The 22,412-nt window shown below is 34.8% G+C and overlaps 1 protein-coding gene across 3 annotated transcripts in view; it reads left to right on the top strand.

The window, feature by feature from the left end:
- The window catches only part of CSMD3 (CUB and Sushi multiple domains 3), a 767,893-nt gene that overhangs the window by 207,188 nt on the left and 538,293 nt on the right, over positions 1-22,412 (top strand). For all 3 annotated transcript variants that reach the window (XM_049824473.1, XM_049824463.1, XM_049824457.1), the window contains exon 5: positions 5,760-5,967. In XM_049824473.1, coding sequence (XP_049680430.1) covers positions 5,760-5,967 — 208 coding nt within the window. The remainder of the gene's footprint in view (positions 1-5,759; positions 5,968-22,412) is intronic.

The following is a 22,412-nucleotide window of genomic DNA, read 5'->3' as shown; positions in this document are numbered from 1 at the left end:
GGGGCAAGAACAATATTGCCAAGAGGTTTGCTAACCTAGTGAGGAGTTCTTTATTGCTAGGTTTATCGAGGTTGGTGACCAAAGCCTTCAGGTTTTTTGGGGAACAGGGGGATGGGGGGAAGCTTGCATGGGGCAGAGTGTTGAGGGATTTTCTTGCACTTTTTTTGAGGAAGTGGCGTGACCACAGACACATCTCAAGTGCCTGTACACAAACACATGTAGCATGGGAAACATAGGAACTGTAAATTTATATGCAATTGTAGATCAGTGACATTATTAAAATCACAGAGCAGAACAGCTGGCACCACTGGAGTCCTGCAATAGATGTGTACAGACACTCCAGGAAAGGTGAATAGAGGGAACAAAAGGAATAAGCGTTGTAGTTTGTGCAAAGGAGGGAGCAGAGGGAACTCTGCTGGAAAATGGCATTGCCTATGGAGCTTCTTAAAGATATTTTTGTGACTATGTAACCTATTACTGTGTTCATTTGCACATTTCACAATTGGATTATTATACTACAGACTTTAAAACTGAGCTTAACTTTTTAAGAGGCTTTCCAGTTCAGTTTTTATGTTTTCCTTTCTGCTGCTTGTCTGTAGCACAGCCAATGAAGAAACTTAATAAGAAACAAATTGTAAGTTATTTTTTATGAAAGCAGTATAGGATGTGGAGAAAATTGCAAAGCTGAACTGTATATGAGAGCATTAGATTAAACACTGACCAAGTGTGACATTGGAAATTTGTGGAAGTTGCTGATGGATAAACCAGCAAATTCAGACTTCTGGAAAATTAAGTCCAAAATGTATTATGAAGCTGCTTCTCAATGTGGTGCTCTGTAAAAACAATATGAGTGTATAGACATACAGACCTATAAAGAGGAAAATACTAAGCATAAAATGCTTGTGTAGTAATAATGTTTAAGTCAGGATCAGTAAATAGTTCCATATAATTGTTATAAACATATTTTAAAACATTCATAATGAGCACCTACTGAACACTTTAAAACCCCTCCCTAAACAGTGATCAGTGGGGCTGCTATCTAGGTGAGGTTTTTTGTTTGTTTATTTTTTATTTAGAGCCAACCTCTGACAGACTTTCAGAGAGTAATAAAGAGACAAGGTCCTTGGGAAAGAAACTACCTTCTCATTCAGAAATGGTTGTATAATTTAAGTTATAGCTAAGGTAGTGTGCTGCCTTTTTAATAGACAATGTTTGCTTTCACATGCCAAGTTACTGCCTGGAGAAGATAATCTGATTTTCTTTACCCTTTACTTTGGATATGACAGTAATTGATTAAAAATCTTATTTAGAAAACACTGGTAGAATTTTATAACAATGCATTTTTTTCTTCTGTCAGAATCAAGATTACAGCTAAAGTGTTGTGGTTTTGGAAAAATATCAGAAAGTATTATCTGCATAATTAATTTCCATTTCCATTCTACTTTATTGTAACAAATAGACATGAGCTGTTTCAGAAGGATGTAAAAAGCAATATCTTTCATTTGTTTCAGAAACATCTGAAAATACTTAGAATTATGCTCCACTTTCCACATAATTATTTTATGCATGTAAGTGGTTAATTTATTTTTAACATATGAGAAATATGGGGTGATAGAGAATGACATTTTTCAGGGTTCCTGTTTTCTTCAGTTGCCCATCAAAAATCTTAATAGTTAGATACCAATATTTAAGGCAGCAGTTGAGCCTCAAATAAAATTCTGTGGATGGTTAGAATTTGTGTAGACACATGCATATGTGCATTTGTTTGCTACGCAGAAACAGGTAAAGTAGTTTTTCACCACACTAATGGAATCAGTAGTTAGTATTATGTGTTTGCCTATATTAAATTCTTTTGAAGAGCACTGGAGTTTCTCAAAGAATTGATTGCTTCCTAATGTAAAGATCTTTCGTGATCTTCGGATAAAAGGTAGTTATTAATGTGTATATTTAAGAGCAATAATTAATATGATGTAAAATGCTTAAAAGGGGATGGTAGAGTGCTGATTCCTTTAGACTGCTGATGCCTTTAGACTGCTCAGCTAATTTATCTGAAGTAAGACTGTCTAAAATTTGAAAGAGCAGACAACGGTATGCCTGGGGTTGTGCCTGAACTACATTGTGAAGAATATGCCATGAATTTCATAGAGTCTGTGTAGCTAAGATCAAGGTACAGAAGGATTACTGCAGGTCCTCTCAGCTTTTTTTGATGGGATTCTTCAAAAGTGGTTCAGCTTGTTCAGAACTTTTATTGGCTATTGTAAAAGTCATTGTTTAAACTTGGAAAGTTGCTATACTCTTTTTTTTTCTTGCATTATTTTCAAGAATTCATAACATGTTTATTACTCTGTGATGAGTTATGCACTTAAGTTTAACTGTTTAGTACACTATAAATATCTAGATAGATAAGATGATGCGATATATTGTGTGGCAGATTAAAGCTTGATCTACCATGCAGTCTCATTGAATTCTCATTGAAATCCATGAATTTGCATGGTGTATATATCACTGATAACATTGCCTGCCTTTGATCATCTATCTTTCTGAAAATTCCAGTTCAATATATGTGTAACATTATTGTGAATATCACTGAAACTACAAGAATAAGCAGAATATTACAATTTAATAAAACTTAACCAGAGAAATATATTTTCAAAATTTATTATGAAAAAGGAACAGTGAACAGCAAGCCAGGAAGATGGTTACAAGATAAAATATAAAATTTTATTAAATTACTTTTCACCAGAAATTATTTAAATGTATAATCATTTCACATTAATTTTTTAACAGACATTTAGCCATAATTTAAAAAAAAAAGGAAAAAAGCTGCATATATCTATCTATAGAAATAAAAACCAGTCGATGCCCACAAAAAGCCAATCCCCCCCAAACCAAACCCTCAAAACCTTTGTAGTCTCATAATCATCACTCACATCATGATATCAGTTATAATCCCTCTGCATAAGAGCTCTTATGCATATTCAAATATAGATCTTCATTTGAATTCATGATACCTTGAAAAGCTTTTTTGAGCCAAGTCCCCACTCACGTATCACTTTGAAAAATCTTCCCCTTTCAGCATATGGTTAAGATCAGAGAAATGTGTTTGGAAAAATGACATCTTGGCAGTATGCGTATTTTTTGCATTTATGCCTTCGTATCACATTTGCAAGTTTGTAGGTTAGATAAATTTTCCCAGTACATGACAAAATAAATTTAATTTGAAAATATGGTATAGGAATTTTAAAAGTAGATTTAGGTTTTTTTAAATGTCAACAATGTTAGCTATGCGTTTGCAATTGCATAATGTCAGATTCTATCAAGTCTTAACTGAACTATTGTCTTCTCACCATTCCTGTGAATGTTTTTCTCCATATTTGGTAAATGGAAATTAAAAGAACAGGGGTGGATACACACTTCTTTCAAGGTGCTTAACTGCTGTTTAGGTATTACATTTTTATTGTAGTGTTAGGCACTTCAGTATCTTTGAGGGCTCCTACCTCAGTGGTTTGACAGAGGTGAGTCAGAAAGCTGTGAGAGAGAAAGATGCTCAGGGCTCTGTACAGAAATCACTGCAAAGATTGTCTTTCCTGTCTTTCTTCCTTGTTGACGCATCATTACTGGACGACTTGTGCATTGATGAAGATGGGCCACTGTTAGTCTTCATAAGTGTTCTCTTACCAGCTATTCTTTCCTTTGTAGTGTTTCATAGCTGACATCTAAACAGTTACGCTGTTTCAGTGTGATAGAAATACAGGTGCTAAAAAACAGATTGCACAGAAACAATTATTACAGTTTCTTTTATTTGTCAGGGTCTTATGCACTATAAAGTCAGTGGTAGAACTGCTGTCAACTTCAGTGTTTGTCGATTTACTCGAAGATCAATTTTTTTTTCCAGTGGCTTCACAACTTAAGGCACCGAACATTTTCATGGGGATTAATGTTTGTTAGCCTTCTCCCACATGTGAGCTTTTACCTATGAGGATCTGACTGCAAGACTGGAACCAAATAAATCACAAGCGAATGATATTACAGATGGAGGAATATAGGAACATAGCACAGTAATTCTGTTATTTATTGGGCTCATGCTTGCATTACAGAGGCTAAGATATCTGATGATCTGTGATATCTGATGTGCTCTTGGTTATATTTACAGTACTTAAATGTAGTTAGTATTAATTTTATTTGTAGGAAATTTGCTACATGAGTCAGAACAAAATACATGATGATTTGTCTGGGCCATTTTGCTGATGGTAGCAAAATTACATTTTGGCAAAAATCTCTAAACAGATGTGGCTCAGAAATAGCAGACATGCTCATTGACACAGCTTGTGTTTTTAAACACAGTCACTCTGTTTATTCTTTTAAGTATTGGTACAGTATAGCAACATTTTTAGTGAACAGTTTTTTATATTGCTAGGAACTAGGATAGACTTCTCTATAATTCATTCATGAAAAGCAAAAAAAAAGGTGTTCTGTAGTACAGTATTTTTGAAAAGCACTTCTGTTTTTGAGTCTGAGAGAAAGCTATTCCAAAGTCTTTAGTCTTGCATGATACTCCTGGTTTTCTGCTTTTAACTTGTTACATGAGCTGAAAAGCTATTTCATATGCTACTATTTGTCTTTCCAGTTTGCATAAGCTTCAGTAATTTAGCTATGAAAATTTACCTATAAGAACTTTTTCAACTCGGTACTTGATAAAACATTGTCGTGGTTTAATCCCAGCCAGTAACTAAGCACCACACAGCCGCTCACTCCCTCCCTCCCCCTACCCAGTGGGATGGGGGAAAAAATCGGGAAAAGAAGTAAAACTCGTGGGTTGAGATAAGAATGGTTTAATAGAACAGAAAAGAAGAAACTAATAATGATAGTGATAACACTAATAAAATGACAACAGTAGTAATAAAAGGATTGGAATGTACAAATGATGCACAGTGCAATTGCTCACCACCCGCTGACTGACGCCCAATTAGTCCCCGAGCGGCGATTCCTCGCCCCCACTTCCCAGTTCCTATACTAGATGTGATGTCCCATGGTATGGAATACCCCTTTGGCCAGTTTGGGTCAGCTGCCCTGGCTGTGTCATGTGCCAACCTCTTGTGGCCCTCCAGCTTTCTTGCTGGCTGGGCATGAGAAGCTGGAAAATCCTTGACTTAACCTAAACATTACTTAGGAACAACTGAAAATATCAGTGTGTTATCAACATTCTTTGCATACTGAACTCAAAACGTAGCACTCTACCAGCTACTAGGAAAACAATTAACTCCATCCCAGCTGAAACCAGGACAAACATATTTCAATCAGTATTTAAAAATCAATATACAGAACCTTCAAAATCATTGAACCAGGATGTTACCCATTGTTTTAATGGACATTTTACTTCTGTGAACTAACAAATAAATTTTTTTCTCCTTATTGTCCTTAATGCATGAAGCCAATACTTCATTATTACCTTTTTTATATTTTTTTATTCCTTTCACAGTAAAGGACCTGAACCTGTGATGCGGTGAGGTTCCTCAGTTTTGTGGTATTTAGTGGATGCTAAATTCACTGGCTAATTAGTAAGATTAAACCCAAGATATGCTTTTACTTTAGTTTTTCTATCTGGTCATATAACTTTGCAGCAGCATTCTAAGTCTAACATGTTAAAAAACCTTAAGCAATTGTTCACCTAAAAGGTAATAAACTTCCATTCTCAACAAGAAAGCATACATTTCTAAGGGCTGATTTTAATGACAGTTATAATTATTTTTTTTTAACAGCTGAGGATGCATGTGGAGGAACTATGAGAGGATCCAGTGGTATCATCTCGAGCCCCAACTTTCCTAATGAATACCATAACAATGCAGATTGCACATGGACAATTGTGGCAGAGCCTGGGGATACTATCTCACTCATATTTACAGATTTCCAAATGGAAGAAAAATATGATTATTTGGAAGTTGAAGGTTCTGAACCACCTACAATATGGTAAGTCAGTCAACTATTGCAATTTTAATGTAGTAAAAAAAAAAAAAGATGTTGAGATGTGGAAGGTTAAATTTTGTTACTTTTCCTTTTGTACATAGGTAGTATTGCTGAAAACAAAGAAACCCAGTAATGGTTGTTACTATGGCATAAATACTGATATTCTAATTGCAGCTGTAAAATAATTTCCAAATATATTCCAAGGATGTGACATTGCAATGAAAGACACTGTAGCCTCATTCACTTCATTGTCTGTAGGTCTAACCATTCTAACCATTATTGTATTAAAAATGTATATATATTTAGAAACAGAATGGAATGGACTGTTGTACTGGCAAGGATTGGTGGAGCCTTCAGGGAGTTTCGTAATGTCAGAAAGTGAATGGCATGGAGTCCTTTCAGCACAGAGCTGGGGGAAGTAGCATTGGTCACACCTGTTGGTCACAGATCTCTGGAGGAGTTTCTATACAGAGAACTGCATATGTGGTCTCACTATATAATGTGCTGGGGGTATGGCTGGTGTTACACTTGTATAGAAGTTTCTGTTGTGATCTGAGAGATAAAATACCCTGAGCTGAGTAGACACAGCACTTTTTAGTTTGGGTTTTATTCCAAATATACTAACTTTAGAGAGGATTTCTGTTTGTTTGTTTGTTGACTTAACAGTAGTAAAAAATATTTTTGCTAGGCTGGCTTCTGCAGTTTTTGATCTCAGTGTAGATGCATTGTATAAAACAAGTAAAAGAAATAAAATGGTAAACAACCTCTTTCAAGATCTGGTTCAGTTAAGTAGAAAAAATAAATGATACATTCTGCATTTTTCTGGCCTGGTAGTTTTATGGTAACATAGTATCACACTACACGAGAAACATGTGAATATGACAAATACTTGTATTTGTTATATTGGTTTAAATATACTATTGGTTCACAAAAAAGAGGACATATATAAAATTATATATATATAATATATAATATTATATATTATCAATACAAAAAACCCCACCAAACACAGCATAGACAAAATAAATGATATTATTTTAAATTTTATAATGAGAAAATATCCCAAATTATATAATTATATCGTTTTGACAACATCAGTCTCAGTTTCTACAAGTGATGCTTATAAGTAATATTCCTTACTGCTGCAGAGTATGGTAGAAGCCTATACACTAAGTCTCAGCTTTAGCAAATAGTATTTCATAGTTTAATTCATACTGCCACCTACGTAGTTAATTACCTGTATTAGAATATTACTTAATTGCCATTGAGTTTTTCAAGCTGTTAAACTGAAATCTTTTGAACTAGCTGCCAGATAAAATAATTTTTAAACAATAATTTATAATAATTATTAGTGAGGTAACACCAATGACATACAGACAATATGAATCACTTGAATAGCTCAATGTGCGTTTTATTACTCTTGAATGTGTTTTATGTATTCAGTCATGATCTTCAAACAATGATTTAATTTTTTTTTCTGCAGAGGGCTTTGGCTATATTTAAATGATATAATAAGATTACTTTATATATGGAAATTGTCATATTATCTGTTTACAAAACATAAAAAATTACAATGTTAATTTAATAATTGCTCATGTAGAGAAGCAGATTGAGAGCATATTCTTTTTTTAGCTTGCCATTTATATTCCCTAAATTAGACTGATGGGTTCAATTATGCAAAACTATCCCCCCCATATGTTAGGAAAAATAGATTTGGAAAGCTTAATTAACAGCAATTTGTTAATTAGATTTACAGTGGTAGTACTTTATATCCCCTTAGACTATAGCTTGAGGTTTAGCTCAAGATATCTTAGTTTATAAAGCGTACATAGAAGTATACTTCTAAAATTAAAACCAGACTCTTGATCTTTCATTTACAAAAACAAATAGTACATAATTTGCAAAATTACTAAACACGTATCAGTTGATCTAGATAATAAGTAGTACTATAAAATCTTTTCTTAGACATTTTGTTGCTTTATGTGACTGTTATACCTATTGATTTAAAAAAAACCTCTAACTTTTCTTTTTCTGCATATCTGCTATGTAACATTCTAAGTTAAAAAATGAGCTAGAATACACATCAAGTAGCCTGGAGTTATCCACAAGACAAGACTTGGAATTCTTCATGAAGTGCTAACTTTCTGTAGTCTTCCAGTCAGTCATTATAGTATTTCAGTTATGCCAAGTCTGTTCTTTAAGAAAATCTTGATAGGCCATTTTCATTTAAGTAGTGGGAAAAAATTGCATAGATGCCATTCAGGGTTTTTGTTGTCTGATGTCAAGGGCTAATTCTGATGTTTGGTAACTTGAATGAAGGGTTTTTTTATTTCATTTTGCATGTGAAACTGAGAGAAAATGATTAGTTTGAGGAAACAGTTTTCCCCATTTTTTCTCAACAAAACAAAACACTGGAAATAAATGAGACCTAGTGAAATGTTCCTTTTTGCCTAAGTGACAAGTTAGGCTTTGAGACATTCATTGGTGAAAGAAGTAGCAATGTCATTATGGGATAATTTATGCAGCACATAGAAGTTCAGAGTTAAATATTCTGAGAGTATCTGGACACGTCAGAGTTTTCTAATGCTTGCCTCTAGGATGCTTTGGTTGGAATGTTTCAGTCTCTTATTTTGCTGTTGGTCACTTTTAATGGAATATTTAATCATTACTGAGCAGAAAACTGGAATGATTCTCTAGGCTGCTTTGACATGGGTGACCTGTATTCCAGCATGTACTCTAGTCTGAATTGTTAAGAAAATTGTTAAGACTCTAGTTAAATTGTATAGTAGACAAAGAAGTAGAATCTCCTTCCCTGAGTATTCTATGAAAGGTGTGCTTAGAGCAGTCTCCTGATCAGAGCAGATGAGGATGGGAAGTATATATTTCACACTGTCCTAGGCAAAGACATTAGATCTGTATCTTCTATTCCTGATTACCAGCTTAATTTAGCTGTTGTTGAAAAACAAGTTGACAGTTTCTCCTCCTACATGTTTGGAGAGCTTGGTGATTACAAAAACCAGAAAAAAATAAATCAGTAAAGGTATTAGACTAGCTGAACATGGAATGATGATTAGTTTTGAATTAACCAATACATTTTTGGTGGATAGACTGGGAAGTGATAGAAAATAATGGTTGTCATAAAGTATGTGCTTAGAGCTTTCAATTCAGAGAACTACTGCTGTAGTCTGAATAAGGATCACAATTTCTTTTCAGAGAAGAAATAATTATGTAATTTTTTTATTATTTGTTAACATGAAGGTGTCCATTAAGGTGAAGGTGAAGGTGTTTGAGAGTGTAGTGCTGTTTTAGGAATAGCCAAATGTTGTAGGGAAAATGTACTTCATTTTTACCATGACAAAAAAACCCCACCAAAGTTTTCAGCTCTCTTTTTTCTGGCTAAGAATGCACTTCTATTAAAATCTTTAGTGTTCTAACATTTGACCTACGACTGGCATGTTCGTAGAAAATAGTAGGACACCTAAGTACTCTGTTATTAAAGATAAATTTGAAATATGATGTAATTACTCTTTTTAAAACAAAATAACTCACCTCACTTCTGTCTTACTCATAGTGTATTCTTGGGTATTTCAAAATTTTTCCTACATAATTTTCCTAAAATGTGAAGGAGGTTTATAATTTTCCATAGTAAATGGAAGTATTATTGTATTGTCTAGACCATTACTTTGTTTCTGATTTTAGCCAACTTACAGTCTTTTGCTGTATAAATCTAGATACAATGTAAAATGATACCTGCTGAGTGAAACTTATGTTGGTGAAACTATAGGCAAATTATTTCTGTACTGAAATACATTTAAATATTTCATTGTTTGATAATGCATATTTTGTGTGTCATATAAGTTGCATTAAAATAGAGAGCTGTTAAAGAACAATGGCTAACAAAATGAATTTATCCTTTGCAACAGTGATTTTGCACATTTTTTTCCCCAACAGAAAAACTCCCTTTGCATTCATTTTAAGTATTCTGTGGAGAATGAAATTACATTTTGTGAAAAAATCTTTTCCTTAACGTACATGCAAAAAAACCCCATCCAGTTTTAAAAGATTTTGTCTGAGGTAATTAAAACTCTTTTGATCCTTATAATAAACTTCTTCAAGATAGCCTCTTAGTTTAAGACTCCCTTGCGGATTGTATGAATAAGAAAGAATAAGAACAGAAAAATGTGGGTCTTTGTTTGGGTTGCCAAATTAGAATTTATTCCAAGTAACTACTTACTTGTTTCTCATCAATTTGGGTCTATCCTTGACCTGGGAACATTCCTGATGAACTTTTTAGTGGATATGACATGTTTCCATTTAATTTTTTTATATTGTGAACTTAATCTGTTTACTCTTCTGTGTAGCACAGCCAAGGATAATTTAATAAGCACACTTTATTCATTACAAATTTACAGCAATCATAATTTCCCTGTAAAAGATTTGTGAAGCTATTTCTCATTTTAGAAAAAAAGTTTATGATTTATGAAGGCTGGAAGCTCAACTAAAAATATGAGAAAACATGTAGTCCTAAATAAATAATATCAGTGTACTGATTGGCCAGTAGCTTTAAACACTATGTTCTTGAATTTCACAGTAGATTCTCTTTTACATTTTGTAGGATGATAATTACATTTTAACTTCAAGTGTTGTAGTAATATTGCACTTGCTGGCTTTTTTCTGAATCCAAGCTTACAAACTCTGCTATTGAAGTTTTAAAATATTAGTAGTATGTTTAACAAGTGGTTAGGCAAATAATATACAGTGTTTTCTAGAGGAAAAATATGCTTAAATAAATATTCATAGAGATTAAACTTTATGTTAAATAAACTAATGGTAATTTACCTCTAAGTTAAATAAATTTCACAGAGTAAAAATTAATTTTTTAAAGTTTTGGTGCTGATTTAGCATGGTATTGCATTAGCATCTGAACATCATTAAAAATAGCCATTCTAAATCAGTAAATGTTTATTTTTGTAGTTCAGTGTCTGATAGTGGCCACAGCAGTTGCTTAGGAAAGGACTAGAAAACACCAAGATGATACGATAGGGCGTGCTCTTCACCCTTGTGTAGACTCCCAGCCTCTGCAGTTAGTGATTTAGGAACTTATTGAACAAACACTTGCCTTAAAATCATATGTTATGTAGCTGTGAATGGACCTTTCTTTTGTTAATTAGTCATTCTTCAAAGGTCATTCTTCAAGATCCTTTGGAAAGTATCAAATGAGTTTTGTTTTTTAAATCTGTCGTAGTTTAACCCCAGCCAGCAACTAAGCACCACGCAGCAGCTTACTCACTTTTCCCCCACCCAGTGGGATGAGGGAGAGAATCAGAAAAAAAAGTAAAACTCGTGGGTTGAGATAAAGACAGTTTAACAGGACAGAAAGGAAGAAAATAATAATGATAATAATAACAATAATAAAATGGCAATAAAAATAATGAAAGAACTGGAATATACAAAACAAGTGATGCACAATACAATCGCTCACCACTCGCCGACCAATGCCCAGTTAGTTCCCAAGCAGCGATTCCCACCCCTCCCCTGGCCAACTCCCCCCTGTTTATATACTGGGCATGATGTCACACGGTATGGAATACTCTTTTGGCCAGTTTGGGTCAGCTGTCCTGGCTGTGTCCCATCCCAACTTCTTGTGCTCCTCCAGCTTTTTTTGCTGGCTGGGCATGAGAAGCTGGAAAACCCTTGACTTAATCTAAACACTACTTAGCAACAACTGAAAACATCAGTGTCTTATCAACATTCTTCTCATACTGAATCCAAACCATAACACTATACCAGCTACTAGAAACAAAATTAACTCTTTCCCAACTGAAACTTGGACAAAATCTGAGCAGGCTGTATCAATGAGTTCCCTGTTACCTGCACAGTCATGTATTCCTTAAAATAACCTTAATTGATGTGTCAATCATAACTTTTGTCTAAGAAGCTGTATCATCCCTTCCCTTGCATTCACCCATATATATGCAAATTCCCTTCCTTTCTACCATTTTAATCAATTCTTTAAAGTAATGAAGCATATCGGCCTGTGGCTTTCTCTTAACTTTGAAATAACTTAGCTCCTCACTTTCCTCCCAAGTCCTGGATACCTGGTCATCAATGTTCTATGAAGATCTGCTTTCCTCAAGACTCCCCTCTCCCTGAGCCTGAATCAGATAAAGTTGTGGGATCAATATGTCCTAGATTCCATCACAATTGACAGTATGAACAACAATATGTTGGGTTTGTCTTCATTATTTATAATGTAGTCGTTGATCACTATTCCAGGATGGCATTATGCATTTTGATAGCATCACACATTTTCAACATGCTCTTAGCCTTTATACCATGTTGTAAAAACATCACCCTGGAGGCTTACAATACACATGACAACACCACATTACCTCAGACATTTTGAACAGTAAGAACAGAAAAAAATATATCTTAGAACAATGGATAAGGGCCCAGAGGAAATTTTGTCCAAGCGCTACCCAACCTGAACATTACCCATTCTCTCTAGAGGAGCCTTAGGTAGAGTCACTCTGCATTCATGGCCTGATGCCCTGCGATCATGCCCTGGGACAGTTGGTTTTAGCACTATAGGCCTCCTGTGATATCTAGAATACAAAGTCTCTCACTCTCATATTCTTCAACAATATTTTTTCTAAAATATATGTGGCATCTTATGTGCCATTTTCCATGCCTTTGCTGTCATTTGCAATTTAATGATGGTGAAAATTAGCATTTCCTGACTCTTAGTCCCATTTTACTAGTGCTATGAAAGAACCAAATGATAAACATTAGTGAAGAATACATCAACTAGTGCTAATTAAAATCAAAGTGAGGATAAGCAGACAGATGATAGTTATTATGGAAAAGGGTTTATTTTGTTGGGTTTTTTGGGGGGGAGGAAGATGCAGTTAATTCGTGTTAGAAATCTACATTATAACTTTAAATTGCCAGTTCAGTTACAATAGAAATTAGCATTCAGGAGGCATTTAAAAATTAAGTATACTGTTGTTGACGATTAACCTGCAACAGATGCATGCATTAACACAACAGGTTCTCAATCATATCTTTATAACAAAGCAGTTATTTGATTTATGTAGCCATCCAGTGTCTGAATAGGATAGATTTATTTTCAGTCAATGTACTTGATCTAATGATGCTTATATGTAAGGCTACAGAAGAAAACCTCTGCCTGACATAAATGTGGCAACACAGGTATAGATAATCACACCTCAGTAGTACAAGTACCAAAGAAAATAATAATGTGTTGGAGAAAAAAAACCCCAACAGACAAGACAAGAAGCCGAGGTGCTCATAAGTAGAGATTAAAATGTGTGGGGGGAAAACACCACTTAAGGCCCGGCAATTTTTTTCTTGAAAAATCACTTCAAATTAGTGACAAGTATAATTGTTTCTTTTTTATTAATGAAGGCTTTCAACACTGCCTTAGATTATTATTACTGCTTTCTCACTGGTTATTATACAAAGTTTTTGAATCTGTGCTCAATGCTCAGAGGAAGGACTCATGAAAGTAATGCTTATGAGTAATATGATGCTAATAAGGATGTTAAGTGCCCAAGATGATACATGGTTTGTAATCTGATACAGCTGAGTTCAAATTTGAGGAATTTAAAGAATTGATACTGCTTAACACAGGAAAAATGCCTTCAGAAGAATGTTGTAGCCAAATAGATGGAAAAAATTATTCAATTAGTATGGCAAAGAAAATGCAGTCATAAAAACGTGCTGAAACGTGATTAGCAGAGTATTTGTTTACTGATAGTGGATAGAATTAATTTTTTATTGGATTTAACTGAAAAAGAAAAAAAAATGTAACTGCAAAAAGCAGACAAGTTTTGGAGTGCCTAAGTCCTTCTCTCCTTCTAAAACAGGGAACAGAAGGTAACAGAGATAATGCTTAACTGTAGAACAGGGTAAGCAGAAAATCAGGAATAGGAGGAATACTAATGATAAAAGTATTGTCTGGTTTGAATCTTTTATAATCCATGCATTGTGCATTATAGTTTTCATCCTCTTTTTCTGAAAGACTGAGAACAGAAATGAAGTGGCTTGCTTTTTTGGAAACAAAAGCTTTCCATAGAAGCCAGGTATTTCTGTCCTTTAGTGTTCGCCTCTGTGTTTTCATTTTGAACATGGCTGTTCCAGCATTTCACCTGTGTCATTTCCATTAGGTCATTCAGAGCAGTCCAAGAGACACAGTCCATTCCGTAATGTGTAGGGTCAGGCCCAACAGTAGTGTTAGGAGGGCAATTTGTTACAGTGATTGTGGAGGTTAGTGGCAAGTTTTTCGTTGTTCTGTTGTGTGATTCCATTTGGTAACCATCATTTGAAAGGGACTTTGAAACTGACTTTATACTTGGTACACTCAAAATGCTTACTGAAACATGAAAAAGAGTTGAATCTAAGACAGGAAAAAGGTATCAAATCACATGTTTTACAGCAGAGATGGAGGCTTCTGTTATTTTGTCCTATTTGATCTTGCGTGTTTCTGAACAAATAGAAGGCCCTTCCATGGTACCCTGTTCTAGTGATTTTTCCTGTGTTCATTTCTCAGGTTGTACTTCAAAGTGTAGTGCACAAACAAGTCTCAAACTTTTCAGGCAGAATAGACACATGTAGCCAGGAGTTACATGATGAAAATAATTTTGTCACTTAACAGTAAAGACCTTGAAGTCTATGCTTTTTTTTTAAAAAGACATATTTAGTTACTTTGTGACATTTGCAATGAATAGACTCAGGAAGGGGAGAATCTGACTTTAAGAAACTGTCATATCCATGGAAATACAAATCAACCAAAGATGTAAATCAAGAGTTTAGTCCTGGAATTCAATATTTTATATATGCATCTACATAACTAGGTTGTAAGGGAACACAAGACAGAATGGTAGAATCTTATAATCAGGATAATTCAGCATGGAAGGGAACTCAGGAGCTGGCTAGTCCAACCTACTGCTGAAAACAGGCTCAGCTCTGAGGTGAGACAACGTCACTCAGGGCTTTATCCAGGCTGGTCTTGAAAACCTCCAAAATGGAGACTGCACAACCTGTGTGGGCAACCTTCTTCAATGCTTGACTGTCCCTGTGGGGGAAAAAGCTTTTCCTTTTTTTCCTTATTTGGAAATCATTGTTTACAGTCAGAATCAACACACAAGAATTTATTATCTCCAAAGATCTCTTTGAGGTCCAAACATCTCTTGTGGTCTCTTTCTTCTTCATGGATAGGCAGTGGTATGACCTTTCCTCTGGGCAGGCTTGCTGATCTGGCTAGTCCTAGCTTATGAGTTGAAGGCATGTTAGAGTCCTTCCTTCCCCTGGCTCATGTTGTCCTACTCATAGGGGTATGTACATGACCAGAGTAGTGAATCATTCCGTCTTTCTCTAGACTACAATAAGCTAAAGCTCATCTGGTACATGTGATTTATTATTATATAATAAAGTCAAGGCTAGGTGAGACAACTGTTTGTTAAATTATCGAGTGTACTTGGATCAGGCATGGAGTCTAATATAGTCACAGAATCACCTCAGCTCATTATGGTACAAATGAGCACTTTACATGGCCACAAAGTGATACTGCTTTTGAAAAAAAATATGTTTCCTCTCTTATTTCCAGCTCATCCCCTACCTTGTGCTGGCTCAGCCCGTTACATAGTCACAAAGGAACTGCACCAGGAAGTGATACAGATAAAAACTAACTTATTTTCTTCCTGTGTTAGTCAGTAGGTAACACAAGAGTTGAAGAGAACAGTGAGGCACAAAAGGAATGGAAGACTGGTTACTGAAGGAGAAGGACCACTTTATTGTTAAAATAAAGTCTGCCCTGTTTTCCTCTCAGGTACTATAGATTGAATGACAGCATCCATGCAGGGATTTACATCTTTTTTTACCTTAAGGTACCTTACTTTACCTTAAAGTGCAGAGACTTCACAGAGTTCGTTGATTTCCTTTATATTTTTCTACTATATCCTTGTTTTATTGTATTCCTGTCATGGTGTAAAATATTTTATTCTGATTAAGGTACGCAATGTTAGGAAGGCAGTATTTCATTGTTGTTGTTCAGAAAAATAGGATATCCTGATGTTTAAATACACTTCTCTTGAAGAAACATTTCTGAAGCTGTTCCTAATTTCTTACCTTTCCTATGTTCATGAGTACTGCAAAAGTGAACATTTGTAAGCCTTATCTGAAGATACATGTTTTCATTATTCTGATGGTACTTTTTAACATGTATGAAGTTATTCTCATCTGGAGTCAAACAGATATCCACCAGTAGTTCTCAAATGAGCAGTTATACATTGGATGGGCTTTTTACATACATTCTCCTCAACAGAGATAGGAATGTATTACATTATTTCCCAAAGTCTTACCAACATTCAGAAACAAATTGAAAAATAATTCTCATAAATCCTTATATGGTAGAAGAGTACTCAGGTTTTTCCACCATTCCTCTTGGGTCAGCGATTTACTGACTACTGTGTTTGTGCTTCTATGGCCCTATTTAGCCCTCTTTGGACAGAGCAGCCCAGAGTGCTTCTGGTATTGCTTATTTGTAACACTGTTTTGTAGAAACCGGATAAATAATAGTCTGGACCTAGGGCATTTTACTAATGAATATTTAAAAAGCATGATCAGTAATAAAAGCTAACAAATGCAAAAAAATCTGGAGTCTCTGACTCAGCAGTTTCTGGAAAAAAATACAGATAGGAAGGGCTTGATAATTTAACAGGGAACACTTTCACTGTGCTTACTCCAGCAGAATACTGCACTTGTTTTGGTGTGGTCATTTACTATTGTCTCAGGATGGCAATTGCTGGAGTAGTGAGGGAGACCAATTGTTCTTGTCTTGACTGAAACATCAGTCACTGAACTGTCAAATCTCGCAAGTAGGGCTGAAACAGCCATATTTTATGCTGCATGAGTTGTATGGTGGAGAAAAGAGTGTTACACATAAAGCAGAGGATAACATAAATCTCAGGACAAGGCAGGTAAAAAAATCCCACAACCAACCCACAAACCAAAAAACAACCTAAACCCAAAACATGTAATTGTTTGATTTGTCATTCCAGAGAATTAAAACTTCACACTTCCTTGTCCTGCCATGATCTCTGTTTACTTTATTCAGGGAGTCATTGATGGGCTGTGGGAGAACAGTAATACCTGCAGAGATAATCCAAAATCACTCTTGTTTCTACATTCTGGATGAAAATCATTAGTAAGTTTTATATATTGGGTAAACTATATGCATTTATAATTCCATCTTTTATGTCTAGGGCCATAACAGCCAAAAGTATAATATTTTGAATGCATCAATGAAACCCTTTGCATTCATGAAAACTCCTGACAACAAGGTAAAACATTGCTTATATGGGGCCTACAGACTGCTCAGAACTTCAGATGCTGCTTCTTTTTTTGTCATTGTCCATCTGTTTTGCCTGTGAAAATCACTTGAGGTGATTTAGGGTGCAAATTCACTTGAAAAATGAACCAGTAACTAAAACAAACCATTAAGCATCCTATGAACCTGCTAAAGCAATTTCTTTATATTAAGGAATGACACAATGTCAAACCAGTGTCAAAGCAATTTTTGTTAATTACATGCCACCCAATATACAGGTGGCCGGTCACAACCCATAGCTTCCTGGTCATGACATAACAGTCAATAAAAAAGAAAATAAGCTATTCACGTACGCTTACTGTATGTTTATTTCTTCTGCATACATTAGGTCATGCAAGTAAAAAAAAAACACCAAAATGCAGCAACCTAGGGCTTTGAAAAAAAGCCTTGAGCAGATGACTTATTCTTACACACCCCTGAAATGAAAAGAGCCTATTCTAATAATTGAGTCAATTTCAATAAATATGTTTTATCCCAAAAACTTTTAAACTGATTTTAAGGTTAACAATTTTAGGTGTCTCCTAATGAAATAAAATAAATTCTCATTATTTTGAAACCCTGGGGGTAAATTCATCTAAGTAAATTTTAAAAATTTAAACATTTGAGGGTTAAACACAATTTCCCTGTGACCTAATTCATGAACCACGTTAATATTCTGATACCCTATGTCAAGGTAGGTATAATAACATGAGAAATGGTACAGAAAAGGGAAGAAGGATGGAAACAGATACAGCAAAGCATCTATAGGGTGAGTAATAAAATAGGCTAAAGCTTTTAAATCTTGAAAAAATATGTGAAAAACGGTATGAAGGATTCATAAAATAATGAGTATTATATGTCAGGTAAATAAGGAATATTGATTCTTCATTCCTCACACTAGAATAAATAGAGACACTCGATTTATCAGGCAGAAGATTTAAACGGTAGAACTTTTCTGTTAGTGTACATAATTAAGTTGTGGAAATTGTTGGCATGTGATGTTATAGACAGAAAAATTACATTGAAAACAGATCAGAAATTCATAAAAGGAAAATTTCTCAAAGGGTAATAAACACAAAGGCCTGCTCCATTCAAGTAGCCTGCAGTCCATAAAATTGCTGGAGATTGTGATGATGTGTCCTGGTTTCAGTTGGGAAAGAGTTAATTTTGTTTCTAGTAGCTGGTATAGTGTTATGGTTTGGATTCAGTATGAGAAGAATGTTGATAAGACACTGATGTTTTCAGTTGTTGCTAAGTAGTGTTTAGATTAAGTCAAGGGTTTTCCAGCTTCTCATGCCCAGCCAGCAAGAAGGCTGGAGGGGCACAAGAAGTTGGGATGGGACACAGCCAGGGCAGCTGACCCAAACTGGCCAAAAGAGTATTCCATACCGTGTGACATCATGCCCAGTATATAAACGGGGGGGAGTTGGCCAGGGGAGGGGTGGGGATCGCTGCTTGGGAACTAACTGGGCATTGGTCGGCGAGTGGTGAGCGATTGTATTGTGCATCACTTGTTTTGTATATTCCAGTTCTTTCATTATTTTTATTGCCATTTTATTATTGTTATTATTATCATTATTATTTTCTTCCTTTCTGTCCTGTTAAACTGTCTTTATCTCAACCCACGAGTTTTACTTTTTTTTCTGATTCTCTCCCTCATCCCACTGGGTGGGGGAAAAGTGAGTAAGCTGCTGCGTGGTGCTTAGTTGCTGGCTGGGGTTAAACGATGACAGATATAAGAAGGGATGAATCTCATTCTGTATGATCAATTTCTGACTCTCCTGGTGAATTATCTGTTGCTGCTCATTGTCAGAAATAAAATATGAGTCTTAGTGTATTTCTGAAGTAACACATCAGTACATACTTTCTTAGATACCATCAAGGATATGATTAGTATTATACAGGCTCTTACAATTTGAGTCATGTCAGTGAGAGATTTTTGCATGATTTATATAAGCCAAAAAAATAATAATAACCAAGATGTATCAGGAGTAATAGTTTTGCAACTGTAAAACATTTGGGGGGCTGAAGTTCAGAACTTTTTGGTTTATTTTATAAAAATATTATGCCTTCATTTAAGGCTTATGGAAAGAAAGCCTAAAGCTGCCAAGTCATTATTTTAGGCTTCAGCAAATATGGAATCTAATATTTCACCTGGCATTATCTAATGATTAATCATAACCAGTGTTAAGATGTGAGCATTACTTTTAATGTAATTTTTGTCTAGTTTAATTTTCCAGCCAATTAGAAATTCTTATTGGACTTCTCTTCCCTCTACTAAAAAGCTTATTAATGAAGATATTTATTTATCTTGATTGAGCAAACTCCTAGTCTTCTTTCTTGGCTAAGTAGACTTTTTGGATCTTTCTATGTAAGATCAAGTAAGTAAGTTGCTGGATCCTTCACATCTCTCTATCAGCCTTTTCTGTACCCAAACTTGCAGCATTGGACTGGTATATTTGAATCAGCAGAAAAACTACCTACGCCATAGTACATATTCTCTCATCCTTGAAGCATATAATACAGGTTCTGACATCTTTCACATGGATATATTGCACTCCTGCACAACTTCTTTTCCCCATTATTTTTTATGTCAGAGGATAAACTTTTACCATCATTTCTGTTTGTTGGGCAAGAACGTACTGGCCTGCATGCCCTTAGTGAAGTTAAGGGTAAGGTGAGGGACTGTTGCAATGAGGCTTGATTTCTGTCCAGTAGCTGACAACATGTTTTTTGAAAAAAACCCCAACTAACCTTGAACTGAAGCTTCCAACTTTTTAACAAAACTTTCCAATTCTGGTAACTTACAGAACTTGAGATTCAATCCCAAAATGCAGGCATCTTTGCTTGTTTGTGTTTTGTTTTTTAGGGGGCTGTGTGTTTTGATTTTTTTTTTCCAGAGAGTTAGTTATAAGAAAAGGGAATTTCCTTAAAAGGTATAATTAAGGAAGTGCTACAGTCTTGAGTGCAATTAAAAGCAGAGTTCAGGTCCTTTGGGAGAGAAATGAGAGATGATTGTGACAGCAGCAAAGTCTAACAGTCCTTAGAGTATTAGTTTTTCATTCAGTTTTGAGTTACAAATGAATCTGCTAGCAAGACCTTCCAAAAACCTGTTAATGGATTTAAACTAGGTAGCTGAAAGTTATGCTTATACTGAAAATTTTGCTAAACATGAAATTATAGCTTTGCTAAATGTTCTGGAAATTGTTTTTATTACCATAGTCTGTGCATTAGGCATTTATAGCCATATATTGGAATGCTGCCATTCCATTTGCTTTTGGTGACTTTGGACACAGAGGCCCCAAAACTGTGAAGCAGAGCAGCAGCACACTGTCCTATTCTGTTCTAGAAAGAGTCAACACACAGAAATAAAGTTAAATCCCCAAACTTGTGATTTCAATGATGTGTTGCTGTTTAAAAACTAATGTAAAACAAATTAAATTAAAGGCTGATCTATTTAGCATGACTATTCCTCTTACCTTTTGCAAAGCTTGTTACTGATGCAGGAGAAAGGAAAAAATGAATCTAGTGGTTGCAGTTGTCTAGTTCAGTTTACACAGTGGGGTCCACAGTACTTTGCAACTTACCCTGTATTTCTGATCTCTAGTTTTCCTTTAGCTGCATCCTGAAACATGGGACATAGATTTAAATTTTAGTGGCTCATAATTCATGACAGGAGTATCTGGCATGGTGTTCAGACTGAAAACCAGTTGATGAAAACCACCTGGGTCATTCAAGAGAATATGTGTATGTATTTTCCATTTAAAAAGATCTAGGAACATACACTCTTAACTGAAGTCTGCGACTAACCCTAAAAGAAATCAGAATTAGGAGTAGGATGCCATTGGTATCTGCCAATGGGAGAATAATACAACAGCCAGCAAAAAATTTGGTATTTTTTAAAGTATTGAATACACAAAAAAAGAAGGTAGAGTTACTGTATCAAATATCTAGTATATATATTTATTTACATTAAGTCAATTAAGAAATGAAAAGATGGATTTTTTATGATATATCTGTTGGTATTAGATTTTAATAGATATCTGGTATTTGAAAAAAAAGAAAATAAAAGGGTATTGCTGCCATTATTGAATGTTAAATTTGAAGATCAAGGCATTCTTTATATTATGAAAAATAATCAGAAACATGTAAAGGATTTTATTTGATGAAAAGCAGGATTTAATTTATCTGGAAATCAACTGAAAGAGCAGAATGGTAGGATATGGGCCAACTAAGCTTTTAGAAACAAGCTAGATCAGTTTTTCATTGCAAAAATTATTAGGGCAGTAGTTACTTTAGCTTGAGTTATGAGAAACAGAAAGAATCTGTCTCAGGATATGAAGGATAAAGGCAATTTGAGTGAAATATTACTATTATTGATGGGTAAAGAGACATCAATACTAAGTACAAGGACAACAGACATTAAAAAAAAACAACACCAAAACAAACTTCAAAAAAGAAGGATTAAGATAATCTGCAGGAGATCTGGCAGTAAGTGGAAGTGAACGTATTAAATATGTAATAACAGACTATCCTAATACAAAATAACAATATAAATCATAATAAGAGACCATTAAAGCTTCTGATACAGTCATAAGGATATACAGATCAGAAAGAAATTTTACAAAAGGTGAGAAAAGAACCATATGACTAATGAATAAAAGCATAAAATAATAGGAAGCTGTGAGAGTACAATAAGAGAGGCCATCACAGTTGCTGAATTACAACCACCAAAGGATATAAAAGACAATGATGGAAGGACTTTATAAACACATAGAAGTAAAAAGAGAACAAGGAAACAGTGCAAAGCAAATAACACAGTGAAAATGTCAGGGACACCCGGGAAGTTGTAAGAAAGCCAGTTAGCTCTGAAACCTGGAAAGAAATTATGGAGTAAGTAAGGAAAAATTGCTTAATGCAAAATCTAGTTCTATTTACTAAGCATTTTTTTGATTACAAACTAGCAGAAAAAAGGCAGTGTTGTTTCTACATATGTAGTGTACTTAGTAGGGAAAATACATACAAAGAATAGTTACTGGTTAGTCTCTGTGAGTCATTT

This window comes from Accipiter gentilis, chromosome 2 (genome assembly GCF_929443795.1).
Source record: "Accipiter gentilis chromosome 2, bAccGen1.1, whole genome shotgun sequence".
Lineage (NCBI taxonomy): Eukaryota > Metazoa > Chordata > Aves > Accipitriformes > Accipitridae > Astur > Astur gentilis.
Note: the sequence above shows the minus strand (reverse complement) of the source record. Positions and strands in the feature narration are given on the sequence as shown.